The sequence below is a fragment of the Amphibalanus amphitrite genome, unplaced genomic scaffold (genome assembly GCF_019059575.1).
Source record: "Amphibalanus amphitrite isolate SeventyFive unplaced genomic scaffold, NRLGWU_Aamphi_draft 000263F_arrow, whole genome shotgun sequence".
Taxonomy (NCBI): Eukaryota; Metazoa; Arthropoda; class Thecostraca; order Balanomorpha; family Balanidae; genus Amphibalanus; species Amphibalanus amphitrite.
Genome location: NW_024881758.1, coordinates 434,423 through 448,873, shown reverse-complemented (window position 1 = coordinate 448,873; position 14,451 = coordinate 434,423). Strand labels below are relative to the sequence as shown.

The 14,451-nt window shown below is 54.8% G+C and overlaps 1 protein-coding gene across 3 annotated transcripts in view; it reads left to right on the top strand.

The window, feature by feature from the left end:
• Positions 1 to 14,451, top strand: part of LOC122386810 (HEAT repeat-containing protein 5B-like) — a 90,720-nt gene that overhangs the window by 27,819 nt on the left and 48,450 nt on the right. The window contains exon 1 of one of the 3 annotated variants that reach the window (XM_043376449.1): positions 11,328 to 11,676. The exons of the other annotated variants lie outside the window; for them this stretch is intronic. Within the exon in view, the coding sequence (XP_043232384.1) occupies positions 11,620 to 11,676 (57 nt within the window). The 5' untranslated portion in view covers positions 11,328 to 11,619. Of the gene's footprint in view, positions 1 to 11,327; positions 11,677 to 14,451 lie in introns of those variants that run through there. 3 annotated transcript variants of the gene reach the window in all.

Below are 14,451 nucleotides of genomic sequence, written 5' to 3'. Positions count from 1 at the left end.
TCGGGCCGCTGCCACACAAACTGTACAGAAAGCTTGGCTCATGGGTGTCGATGTATAAAAGTTTATTGGCGGTGGCATATCTACGCACCAGATCACCGTATCGGATTGATACCGGAGCGCGAGATGCGTAAACATCATCCAAATTACCTCAGACCAGCCTTCATAGCCTTCTCACAGATGCATACAGTGTACCCACATAACCAGTTTCAATCACCGAAACTTCATATGCCTGCTGTTGCGCCCGAACCTGTTGACAATACTTAATCGTAATCCATATAGATGCCATGATGCACGTAAAGTAGGATCAATACGTTAAGACCAAAGACGTGTTTTATGCATCGTAGAGCGTAGATAGTTTTGGTAGGTATAGATACTTCATTCATTGTGCTGAATGCACGTTCATTTGTGGCAGTTTTCACAGGCAAGACATCAACTATGTGCAATAGAACGACTAAGTTGAAAAACATGCCAAAGGAGTAAATAAATGATAGGAGGGCAGCGATCAACGGATGTTGCCAATAGGTAGAAGGGCTGCGATCCACAGGAGGGCACTAATAGGTAGAAGAGCCCCGATCAACATCCCGAGTTTCGATAGTAGGGCACCGATAGGTAGGAAGTTGGCGAGCAGCAGGAGGGCGCCAATGGATAGAAGGGCAGCGATCAACAGGAGGGCACCAATAGGTAGGAGGGCGCCGATCAACAATCAACAGGAGGGCGCCACGAAGTAAGAGGGTGGCGAGGAACAGGAGAGCACCAATAGGAGGGTGGCGATCAACAAGAGGTCGCCAATAGGTGGGAGGGCGGTCATCAACTGGAAGTCGCCAATGAGCGGAAGGGTGACGATTAAAATGGGGGTGGCAATGGTGAGGAGGGCGCCTTTGCTCAAGAGGATCACACGAACAGGAGGGCGTCTGTGCGGAGGGCGCTGGTCAACAGGAAGGTGCCAGTGGATAGGAGGGCGGTGATCAACAGGAGGGTGCCAGTGGTTAGGAGGGCGGCGATCTACACGAGGGCGCCAATAGGAGAAGGGCCCCGATTAACATTCAACAGGAAGGACTAGGGAACCAATAGGTAGGAGGGCGGCACTGAACAAGAGGGTGCCAAAAGGGAGAAAGGCGGCCTTCAAAATTTCACATGAGGGCTCAATAGGTAGGAGAGCGCCAATAATTATGAGGACGCCGATCAGCAGAAAGGCGGCAATGTGTAGCAGGGTGGCGACCTACAGGAGGGCGCCTTCGGGTGAGAGGGCGCTTATTTACAGAACAGCGGCTTACATAGGCGACCACCGTTACGCTTAGAGAGCTACAGCCTACAAATGTGGTTGGAGGGCGCCCGAGGGAGCCCTCCAACCGTATTTGGAGGGCGTATTTGGAATGGGCGTCCTCCGAGGGCGCCCTCCATCCGTATTTTCCCTGTAAACACATTCGCGATTGGAGGGCGCCCTCCAGTCGCGATTGTTTTTCGATTCGATTATATCACAATTGCATTTGCGATTGGAGGGCGCCGCCCAAGGGGGGGGGCCATGGCCCAGTGCCCCCCCCCCCCTGCCTACGCCCCTGGAGGGCGGCACTGAAACAAGAGGGTGCCAAAAGGGAGAAAGGCGGCCTTCAAAATTTTACATGAGGGCGCAATAGGTAGGAGAGCGCCAATAATTATGAGGACGCCGATCAGCAAAAGGGCGGCAATGTGTAGCAGGGTGGCGACCTACAGGAGGGCGCCTTCGGGTGAGAGGGCGCTTATTTACAGAACAGCGGCTTACATAGGCGACCACCGTTACGCTTAGAGAGCTACAGCCTACAAATGTGGTTGGAGGGCGCCCGAGGGAGCCCTCCAACCGTATTTGGAGGGCGTATTTGGAATGGGCGTCCTCCGAGGGCGCCCTCCATCCGTATTTTCCCTGTAAACACATTCGCGATTGGAGGGCGCCCTCCAGTCGCGATTGTTTTTCGATTCGATTATATCACAATTGCATTTGCGATTGGAGGGCGCCGCCCAAGGGGGGGGGCCATGGCCCAGTGGCCCCCCCCCCTGCCTACGCCCCTGGAGGGCGGCACTGAACAAGAGGGTGCCAAAAGGGAGAAAGGCGGCCTTCAAAATTTTACATGAGGGCGCAATAGGTAGGAGAGCGCCAATAATTATGAGGACGCCGATCAGCAAAAGGGCGGCAATGTGTAGCAGGGTGGCGACCTACAGGAGGGCGCCTTCGGGTGAGAGGGCGCTTATTTACAGGACAGCGGCTTACGCGACCACCGTTACGCTTAGAGAGCTACAGCCTACAAATGTGGTTGGAGGGCGCCCGAGGGAGCCCTCCAACCGTATTTTGGAGGGCTCACATTCCTTGTACGACCCATGGAGGGCCGTACAAACACATTCGCGATTGGAGGGCGCCCTCCAGTCGCGATTGTTTTTCGATTCGATTATATCACAATTGCATTTGCGATTGGAGGGCGCCTTCGGCGCCCTCCAATCGCAAAGGGCGCCTTCGGCGCCCAAGGGGGGGGGGGCCATGGCCCAGTGGCCCCCCCCCCTGCCTACGCCCCTGCCGGCTAGTGTTTTGGCGAGGAGTGCGTTCAGTGGTTGATCTTGCTTCACGTCTAGAGCTGTCTTCGTGTTTCCGACTGCATCCTATCATTTCGATGTGTGCTGCATTATTAATCGGACTGGCCCTGCTGTGACGGACGTAAGGTGACGTGACGTGACACTGTGCCACGTGATGTGACGGACTAATAGCCGCAGAGACGGGGAACGGACAGTGCACCAGAAAGAATCCTTAGACCCGCGGTGTTTCAGGGTGCTGTGATAATCTCCAGAGACGTAGCTGTCAAAGCGTCGCTGTCGCCAGTATGGACATCTGTCCACGTATGTCTGGTTCGGACTGCAGTTTTCACAAGTATTAGGACCGAACTTGCTTCACGTTTCACTCTGCCAAAACAGTTGTCAGAACTTTGGCGTAGTGATATGGTGTGGTGCGTGCCTATCACCACGTCCTTCCTAAATCGCCGCTGAATTTCGCGATTGAGATATGGCAGCTGGAAACCCACTAATTAAACGGCATATGCTTGGCGGGCCTTCACTGGTCCAGTCTATTGTATACTGCCGTGGTGTTTTGGAGCCAGTGAATGCTTCCGGCGGCGGATTAGATGGATTGATTTCCGATGAAGAGTGGAGTTTCAAGGGAACGCGGAACCACTAGTCGGAACGACCCGGCCGCATCTGTTCTCTGCTCAGGTGATCAATACAAATCTGAGGGCACCTTTTAGTGAAACCGACAACCAGCTGACTGGCTATCGTCGATTGGGTCAGCAGACTAGCGATCGTTCCACAGCGATCGCTGTCTGACGCTATGGTTTGTTACTATGACCCTGACTGCGATCCTGCCGCCGCATTACCCGTCGGGTTTGATGTCTTGGGTGTTTAAGAAGTATTTGCCGCCTCGAGTAAGGGAGGCCGGCGACGGGTGGTAATGGAAGGCCGTTACTCCCCTGCCGCAGCGCTGGTGGTCTGCGGTCCGTCTGTGGTCTGTCTGTTGGTCTGCGGTTGGGTCTTTGGACTGATAACCGAGCATGTCCTCTGTTCCTCTATGTCTACATGTTCTGTATTTACCCTGACCTGAGGTCGAGTCCGTCTTTGACCTATGTCAGTGTTTTCGGTCGCGCCTCTCGGCGGCGTCACCTGTTCTCCGTGCTCCATGTCGTCGCGGCTCGCGCTGAGTGGCAGGAGCCATTACCCCGCTGTCACCAGCCGGCCGGGCAGCTCGGCCCGCCGCTCCATTCATGGCCTGTCTCTGACCGGACGCGGTGACGCTGCACAGCACACCGGCGACACGGCGGGACGGGACGGGTCAGAGGATGAGAGCCGAGGCGCCGCAGAGGGCGCGCTGACTAGGAGGCGTGATGGTTGTTTTAGAAATTTGCTTGGGAACTGAAAGAAAAATGGAATAATCTGAAGAGGGTGTATGATTTGTGTCCTTTGTTGATAAGAAGAGATGGGAATGTTCATTGTCCAGCCAAGTTTCATAGTTCATATGTCAAATACAAATACAAATACAAATACATTCATCTTTCTCGCTGCTAAAGTAGTCATAGCTACAACATGGAAACATGGAAATATGGCTGCGTGATTTATGTGGCAGTTATTCATGTGTTACACAGTTTCTATGCTTCATCGAATTAGTGAACATGATTTTGGAATATTCAAATCGGTCCCGGTCGACTTCAGTCTCTCGTCTTCCGTCTTAGTCCTGTCGTCCTTTGAAACTCTCGCTGCCCTGAGTATCTCAGCGGCTCAGCCCGGGTCGCAGCGGCGGCTGATCCCGGCCTCCGGTTCAGATCCCCGTCTCTACCATTGTCCGTCGATCAGTCCCGCCTTGTTCGCCGATCCGCGCGCCTTGTTGGTCGGCCTGAGCCCGACTTTTGTGGTGGCGAGCGGTCGGGTGGGCCGCGCGGGGCGGCTCCGGTGTCAGAAGCGGCGTCCATTTGTTACAGCAGGGTGGAGCTGCCACGGACAGTCGGATCTCAGACTCGGATGTATCTCGGCGTTTCTGTCGGATTTCAGAGGCACCGCTGCGCCTCAGTCGGGGCCGAAGAGGTGTATCCTTTCGGTGAGTGAGAATGCGGGACAGGCCTGTGGCTGTGAAGCCTCACTCCAGGTTTTTCAGCTATGCCGGTGCAGATAATACGGATATTTGAGAGACGGCTATTGGCTAACCTCGCTCACGCCTTCCAGAGATGCAGGCGTGGAGGATGAATATGGACTAACAAGCGTCAAAATATGCTCTTTCCAATGCATCTAATCAGTCATAATGTGTGTTCTGTTTCAGAACTTATTAGCATAAACAAGTACAAAACTTCAGGCACGTGGGTGGGCATAATAATGAAGGTAGCCAGCGTAGACAGCTGGTAGACAGCTACAATGCGTCAGCTTTCGAAACCATAACGGCATTCACGTATTATCATTTTTGTCATTGACCTCTAAGTTACTAAAGAGGTCAATGATTTTTGTGAATCCAGGCATGAACTCAAGCGATCTAGTGTCATTTTCCTCTGGTATGCCTGCCATCCTTCTCACGAGTTCCAAGCATTCGATTTGAACAGCCTCATCCCCTTGGTGGTTTTCAAGGCTTGCTCTCCTGATCCCCATCTGCATTCTACACCGTTGTGATACACCGGTGTGATACAATGTGTGTTCGCTTAGAATCCGTGGCCAGTAGCGGCGGAACACCTTCAACTAAGGGAGGGCACTGCCGACTTTTGGTCCCATTCTTTCCATGCAACGTCCATAGGGCTAATGTTAAAATGCCAAAATCAAAGGGGGGCACGGTGCCCCGGTGCCCTCCCCGTTCCGCCGCCTATGTCCGTGGCATCGATTCATGTGCTGCCCGATGCTGATAAGTGCCTACCGCTCACACCCCCACCGGTCACACAGAAGCGGCGGGAGCGGGCTGGCCGGCGGCTCGGCAGCACAATCAGCTCCCACCTCCCTCTGATTGAGTCCCTGATTAATCGTCCGCGCGACCATCGGATCCTGCCGCGGCGCCGCAGTGATCTCAGGAAGGTGGGGCGTCGGCCTGAGCTGTTTTCCTTTTCAGCGGCGCCGCCGGACCCTCGCCCGGGTCCGACGGTCCCACTGGGGACGGTGATTGCTCCGGTGTTGGCTGTCATGTGGCGGTGGAGGGTGGAATAGGGGACAGGATGCTCCCCTGGGGCAGTCCAATGAGTCCCGGATATATGATCGCTGAGGCCAGACGCCGTTGTCGGTGTCCGCCTTCTGTCTATACGAACATGATCCCCGGAGCATCACCGAAGGCCCCCTTATCTTCCTTCTCATGTATCGGGCGCGGTCATCCGAGCTGCCTCTCGCCCCGCTTCCTCCACTCCCCTCCCCACCCTGCTCCTCCTTTTCTCCGCCGTCCGAGGTAGCCATCCGATCTCCGGTCCATCCGCCACGGACGGTGATAGCGGCAGATCTGTTTACCGCCCACCTCCACCAAGGTGATACCCGCGAGAGAGACACGCTGCGTTTGGCGGATAAATCAGCCATCCGAAAGCGATAAGTTATCATTTTCTCGGCGGCTGGCGGCGGCTGGTGCCGGTTAGACTGATTTGGAGGGGCCGTCGGGCGTTTATTTACCCATCTGTGTGGCCGGCGTGGTGGTGCTGGTGGGGGGTTATGGCGGCCGGATTCCCCGGAGTCCGGGTCGATCGGCCGGTCACCGGACTCCGGACGGTCTCCGGACGGTCTCCGGGGCGGGTCACGGCCGGAGAGAGCGGCCCTCCCTGCTGATGTCAGCTGCGCGCTGGGCCGTGAGGCGCTGATACGACGCCAAACGGGTCCTCACTCACCGGCCACCGCCCGGCCTTTTATACTGCCGACGAAGTTCTGTAGCCTTGCTGCCGACGGGCCAATGAATTCGCAAACAGCCTGCCCGCAGCGCTCATCTTCAGGCCCATTGTGCGTCGTTTGTTTTCTTTTCATTGCTTGCTTATTTGTGCATCAATTATCATATTATTTAGTATTTACTAACCAAAGCATTAATTACTCGATCCAGTGCAATTTATCATCAGTTTGCGTTCTTCTAGCTGGTAAATTTAATTAATGCTATTATGGATCTTTATTTGTGAACACAATTTCTCTGCATGTTTTATCGTAGCAAAAAGTCGACTTCACTGCAGTAATGCTTTTTTTTCTTTTTAATTGAAATGAAATTCTTCCCTGCCAGTTACCCTCGACTTGTATGGGATCCGAGAAATACGCTTGCTTTTTTATAATATTGAATGGCTTATCAATGAAACCGCTTCGATATAGCAATGGTGTTCGGGCTTCCTGGATCTCGTCTATAACTGGCGGTATATCATCCTGGCTATAAATCGCGTCATGACCGGCCAAATATATGGCTGTCTCCTCAGTGACACCGTCTCCAACTCGGTATCGCCGGCTAACAGCGAACGGCTGCCGTGGCACTATCTCTCAGTTGCACGCTCCCAGTTGCTGTCGCAGCTAGAATCACTGTGATGTGTCTGAAGTAATTCGCAACAAAGCAGAACTTGTGAATGATATCAGCGAGCTAAGAAACGCCGTGTTTTTATTCAGTTGGGATGGTCAATTCAGCCTGGCCCGTCGCCTCGCCGGCTTCCTCTGCTGAAGTTCCGAACCCTGTCCCCTCTGGGATGGCACTCCATCTCCGTTTCGCCGAGCGGAGGGCGGCGAATTAAATGGATCTCCCTCGCCACCGGTCCATAGCTCTCTGCCTCTCACGGCTGGCCGCTCGCTCGGCAGTGTGGTCACGGTGTGACGGTGCTACTGAGACAGACGGCCCGGCGCCGGGCGGCAGCCGTACGGCAGACGGGCGCCGCTCCACTGGGCGTTCACCGCCGCGGAGAGGTGGCCGGGCGATGGATGCCGCTGTCAGACGCCCTGATGTACGAGATCAGAGGCGCCAGGTGTGGCGCTCTGTGAAATGTCGGAGACGACGGGGCACCGGAGGCAGGTCGTTGGCGTCCGTCACCGGCCGGGCCGGCGGACGGTGACCCGCTCGGAGGTTATGCGTTGGTCGGACTGTGGTTCGAGTCTTTACGTGCCGCCACGTGCCACCTCCCTCCTCCATTTTGATACTCTCAACCTTACAACGGGGGATGGACAAAGAGCAAGACAAAGCTTCTTGGGAAAAGGGTGGCTTGAAACGGTGTTGCAATTGCGTAGGGTTCTGCATTTTGCAACCTGCAATGCTCCTACATTTATGCATTGACATTTTGATTGACTGATTTCCTAGTCTATCGGTCAATGCTGGAAGTGACGTTGCATATTAATTTAATATGAATCACTGTTTGGTTTTACGGGTGATTCTGGTTTTATATCATTTCCCTCTCTTAAAAATTCATCATGTCGTCCTGCCTGAAGTGTGCAGGGAACTTGTTTACCCAGTCGGGAGGAGCTCTTGTTATTCTGCACCTGTGCTGCACCACCTGAAAAGGCCGAACACACTCTGCCTGGACGCGTGTTGTGTTTGGCCATCGGTATTCATCAGCGGCTCCCATTGGAGGTGTTCGGAGCGGATCGACCGGATAAAGGTGATTTGATCTCCGCTCTGTGGGATTGTCTGGCCGGCTGGAAACTCTGTAAGTGTAAGTGGACATTTAGGCCGGAGTTTGGTGCGCGGCCCGGCTGATAAAATGGTCGCTGCGGTTCCCGGGAGTGTCTCTGATGGCGGCTCGGCGCCGCTCGGGATGCAGCGCTCGTCGCGTGTCCGGCTGTATTTGGCCGCGCCGGAAAATTGTCCCGTGTCCCGAGCGGACTGCGCTCAGAGTCCCTGACGCTATCACTGTCAGTCACGCCGGCCAAACTTGACTGCGAGCTGGGGACAGGATCAGCTCGCCTCGGAATTGGACACCGGGAACTTCACCGGGCGCCGTGAATGGAGACGGATCGTCCGGAACTTGACTCCCGATAGGGCTTAGATAACCCGCTGGCTTCTGACTGGAATGGATACTGGTCTACAGGTGCCGCCATGAGCAGGTGCGTCATCCAAGTTTCTGTGCGGATACGGATTGGGCTGGTTTATATGATGGGTTACGGATCAAATATTCCTACATTGATAGGGTATCGCAAGGAATGTTAATTCCTAATTACCTTCTTTCCTTCATGCGGTGCTGCATTTTCCCCTCTTATCACGCCGTCTGTCACCAGTGGCGGGTGCCGCTATCCGTTGATACCCATCTCACCATGTCAGCATCCCATCACCGATACCACTGTCCCCACTCGCAGTCCCATCCCATCACCGATATCACTTCCCCAGTCCCATCCCATTACTGATTATCACTGTCCTCGGCCCATCACCGATATCACTTCCCCCAATCCCATCACCTCACCCTTTCGTCGTCCCACCTGTCCCCCTAGTGCTGCCGTCCCGCCCGGACGGTACCTCGGTGGGGCTCTGGCCGAATTCAATTTGCCGCCGCCCGGAGCAGCACAGAGCGGTGTGTTTGTCTCAGCCGCGCCACCACTGTCCCCCGGGCGTCGTGTCACCCCGACCCGGCCCAGTCGGTCGGTCTCCACAGAGCCAGTTTTTAGCGCTGCTCTCCTGTACTCGGTAGTGGCTGGTGACACTCAAGGGCAGGTTTGTAGTGTCAACGTACCGGTATTGGGTCAGTGTCTGTCAGGTCGGGCGGTCGGGTTGTGGCAGACCGGCGCGACAGACTAATTGGGTGCTATGATGCCGGTCAGTGCCGACTGCCGAGGCCAGTCAGGGTTTTCGTCGTGTCTGCCTGTCGAATGCTGGTCAGTGTCACCTTTGGTTGTCGGTGCTGTTAAGGTCGGCTCCGCTTGTGGAGTTTGTGCCTGCCGGGTGTGCGTTGGTCCGCTCGATGATGTTCATCGCTTATAACGGCCAAGTCTGGTAGGGGGCTTTGTCCTGATATGAAGAGAAAGAAATGACTGGCGTGCCTTTGTCAGCTCTGGATCGCTAGTCCTCGTTTTTGTGCTCTCCTCTAAGCCTTATCCACGTGCCTGAGCCCGAGCGGCGGTGGGGAGGGGTGACAATATCCGCACCACACTCCTCTCTCCCTGTTCGTAATTCCCCTCTGTCCCGACCCTCTCTGCGGACGCCATTACCGCGCCGTTCAGCCATGTGCCACCGTCACCGGTCCCTCGTTGTCGCCCCATTCCGGTTTGCCGTCTGTCCCTGGGTGACCATTTTTCGCGATTTGCCATATACCGGATAGCAGAGCGGTGTCCTACGTCACAGGGCCCGGTCTGGCTGTGTGGAGCTCACAGGAACTGATCGATACGCCTTGCTGAGGGTGACCGTTCGGCCATCTGCACCTAAGCTGGTCTCACACTGTAGCGGTGAGAACCATGAGTTATCGTCGCGATCTGATGCTGGAGTGACGGCTGAGCACGGTATGTCCGATTTTATCCAATGTTGCAAATGCTTGCACAGCAGCATCAGTCCCCAGTAATTCTTTAGTTAAGTTGGTTTGAACCTTACCAAAGCCTCTACCTTTGTTGATTCTCCTCATACCGGTCCCGGCTGTGGTGCTCTCCTTTCTGGTGGCGTGCCGTGAGCGGTTGGCCGCCGACGCTGACTGTGTGGGCGGCATTAGAGGGGCGGGACCGTCTGGCCAGTGCTGACCACGGCACAAATATGGTCCGGGACCACCGTGAGAGGGTGGGCTGGTCTGGTTCGGTCTGATATACAGGCAAATTAGAGATTCCAGGCTGCAATGAAACGGTATGGCTGGGGCAAGCGCGATGCTGCAGTGTGGTGCCATGAGGAGGGGTTGGAGGAAGGGATGAGAGAAGTCAGGGCTATCCAAGTTTTTTGCTCCCAGTTGAATTGATCACTTGAGCGGGTGTGAACGCTTGGTAGGCACGTTTACGCGAAGTTGTCATTGCGTATAGGTACTCGGTGACTGCAGAAGTGCAGACACTGTTGAGGTGGCACTGCAGACACTCCCGGGTTGTCAGTTGTCACCGCGGAGTGCTGACACCGCCGAGGTGTCACTCTGTGCCACGGCTGACACACGCGCCGCCCCGTCTGACGGACCGACGCAGCCGCGCAAGGCGGAGTTTTTCGGGGAACCGTGCTCGAGTCCCGAGACACCCACTTCCATCAGGCTTCTGCGCTATATGGGTCGAGCCAATGGCACTTCGTCAGAGCCAGCCCGGGAAGGCAGCGGGCATTTTTCACTGGCCGCTCACCGTATTTAATATTTATCTGGGTGCTATGCAGTATGCATGCTACTGATGTTGGTTAAATATTTTTACATTACTGTTGAATGGTTACGCGCCCGTCATGCCACCTTTCCTTTTGAAGAGAAACATTATATTGCGACCCAATTATATTCGACGCCGTGTTACTAATTAGGGCAGCTTGTTAGGCTCTTGGCATTTTCATTTTGTGATGACTCCCTTGTAACCTGAATGATGTATTACCTTCAGTCTAATAAATGCTATGAGAAAATGAGTGAAATATGTGGGTTATTGTTCCGGACAGATTAATTGCCTATAACCCTGCGCCTGGTTTGGTTACGTAACTTGGCCTGACGGACACCAGACAAATGAAAGTATGGTATACGTCTCATCATATAGCATATGCAGAAGTAATTTGATGGAAGTAGAATGAGGGGAGAAAATGAGATAAATCGTCTATAGCTGTAGTCGGAAACAGTCTGACACCGTTTAGGGGACTGATTCTGCTCCTGATATTCAAGGGGATGACCTGCGTATATGACACCCTATGACACCGTCTTGGTATAGTTTACGTGTAGCTGACACCGTCTGACCTTAAATTCCTCCTCAATCAGAGATTGTAATAGGAATAGAGGTAACAAGATCGGACCTGAAACACTGCGACCCATAAGTGATTGCAATAAGAAGCTTTATCTCTACGTTGTGTTTGAGTGACAAGTGCATCAGCTGGTGACCTCTGCGGCGCCCCCGTGACCTCTGCGGCGCCCCGGTGAACGCGGGCGCCCTGCAGCTCGGGCCGGGCGCCCCGGGCTGCTCCATTTGGTCGACGCCGCCTCCCGTCGCGAGCGCGTCCGTAAAGCGGCCGGGCCAATTTTCAATGGTGTCCCGCGGTGGTGAACGGGAAAACGGACTCTCTGTGCGCACACATTCGTCATGAGGAACAAAACGGTCGGCCACATGACCTTCTCCGAGTTCCAGCACATGAAGAAGGTGAGCTGCCCGTCAGACGGTCCGGGAGGGAGGGAGGCGCGACCGCCGCATACTAAGGGTAGTTAGCCGTATTCTGGTAAAATACAGGATCCTCCAACGGCTCATTCCGGGAATCTTTTTTTTTTGCGTGGGATGGCCCACTTGAAGCTTCTTAATGTTGCGTGTTTTGGTTTGATGCTTATATAACCTGCCAGCTGTTTATTTTATTTGATGCATGAACAATATTTCCTTTGTTTTATCTTAATATAGTCGTCTGATCAACCGTATTGCATGTCACACCATGCATCGATTTTCAAACATTCACCAACTATTTAAGCGTCGAGCTGGGCCGTTATGAGTTCATAGCCATGCGAGGCGGCTGCTATTCCGTTCTCGTTCCCTGTGTGCCCGACGGCTATGCTATGACGATAGACTCGCCTGCACCGTGTGCCGCCGTGCAGTGTGTCGCTGGAACGGGGCGTCATTTGGTGCAGTCCACCGGGGCCCATCGGGGAGCGGGAGCCGGAGCCGGGAGCCGGGGAGCGGCAGCGGCATGCAGTGAGCGCCGCGCGGCGTCGGCCGGGCGGAGCTCATCGCCGACCCGTCTCTGGGGAGCGACTCTGCCGACCGGCCGGCGCGGCGGCAGACTGCTCTGGCCGGCAGGCGAGAGCCGGGTGGTGCCGAGAGGTCTTCTATGGTCTGCTGTGGATTCAGGGCTGGTGTATAGTCATGTCTAGTCTGGGCTTTAGGCTCACAGGGCTGCCTGTGTGGCTGGTTGGACATTTCACGTATTGAACAGTGTCACTGTCGACCTCTGAGTCGGGTATGGACTGGACTGACCGGCGGTTCTATCTGATCCGCCTGCTCCTCTCGCCGGTCACGATGGTCTACCTGGACCGCCTGGTCCACGGGTCGGTCTCCGTTGGTCCCACACTCCCACAGCCGCCGTCCGCTGGTCGTATTCCAGTCAGTGTGAGAAGACCGGACAGATTGCCTTCGGAGCACACTCCCCCCGGGAGCTATCCGTAGGCGACTGAGAAAGGAACCGGAACGAAGTCCTGTCCCCTCAGGAAACAGAAGCTTAGATGGAATATACCTGTACCGACCCGGGGGTGACAACCTTCCGATTTGATACGTGGCTGCGTTCTTGTCTGCAGGAAGCCGGTGGACTCTATTTTGTGATTTGTTGTGAGAACGGTAGCTGCTAGCTGTTGGCTGTTGCGTGATCCAATTGACACGACAGCGGATTGGTTTGATGCAGTCACGTGGCCGAATTAGGTTTGTTATGCTCCGATCCTGGGAACTATTTTGGTCGGTTTGGTCGGAATCCGTCAATCAGATGGTCTGCATCTTTGTAGTTTGTGCTTCTGTGTTACGTTGTGCGGCATTCACTCAGTCCAGTGATGGATGGACTACCGTGCTGGACGAGCGGCGGCAGACCGGGCGGCTCCCATCGCCGACCTCCCAGGTCACTCGACGACCGGCCCGGGTGTGAACGGACGCATAATACGAACCAATCCATCTCGTCCTGTCAGCCGCAGCACAGCCGAGCCCCGAAATGAGAGGCGCTAATGGGGCTGAGAGCGGCTGGAGAAGGGGTGGCTCGGAACGGGGTACACTGACTCATACAACAGCTGTTGGCATAACGGGGCTGTTCGGCAGCGGGCATATTTGATATTCGCTTCCTTTTTTCTCTATCTCACCCAGCTGGCGGCCGAAGGCAGTGCAATGAATCATCAACTGTGTGAGAAGATGGCAGCTGATGAAGATATCGGGGCGCGGTATTGACTGGCCACATATCAAGCCCCGATCAAAGCTAGTCACTTCATTTATCACTGAGAAGTAGCGTGCCGTGCAAACGATGCTTACGTTCGCCACCAAGTGTGCCGCACCTGTTGGCTCGGTGTGCAGACCGATGACCTGACGGGTGGTTTTTCGGCCCGCTCCAATATTATCCAGTCGCCAGTAGGGCGCAGATGCAAGTGGCGTGGCCAGCTGCTCCACCACGAGCACCGAGCAACAACATCATCAATTTCGGCCACTTGCCTGCGGCCGGAGGCGGGCGTTTTTCAGCCGGTGCTCATCAGGGGGCCCAGCGCCGGGTATATCGAGCTGGTAAAGCTGCACACAGCTATGTTTGCAAATTGCACTAGCTGTCTTTGTGTCTGGTGATATTGAACGCAAACAGGAGACATGTCTTGGCGGGACGTCGAATGCCGGTGTGGTATCCGCCTGTCAGAGGCTCAAGTTCGTCCTGAGTCAGGAGTTGGAGAAGAGCAGAGAGAGGCTATGAGTGGGGAGGGACGGCAGAGCAGAACGAGAGCAGAGGGGAGGGAGGGAGTCTGTGTGTATTATGGGGTCCGTCCCTAGAGGAGCGTTGATTAGAATGTAGCTCGTCAACGCCCCGTGTCAGCCGGTCGTCGAAGTGTCTGTTCTAATTTAGTGGAACAGGACGTCCATATGCCGTCGACATGGCACCGTTGTTAGTTGGACACTGTTTCAGTTGTCAGACAAGCACGTTTTCAATGTTCGCTTGCTATCAGACGGTTATGTCGTTAACGATCTCATTTTGGCGTCCAGAGTCTTAAAATACTTGCCAAAGAAACAACTGTCAACTGTCGCCCTTTCGTTAGGCAGCTGCTGTCCTATTCTATTCCTTGCGCGAGTATCTTTCGTCAGACATTATTGTTTCTTCTCAGGCATCGCCTTATCTCATTTATGCAATGCTGCGCTCTCGTTCTGGAGTGATGACCAGGTTTTCCACCAAATACCCTGGCGGTTGGTGCCTGGGAGGGT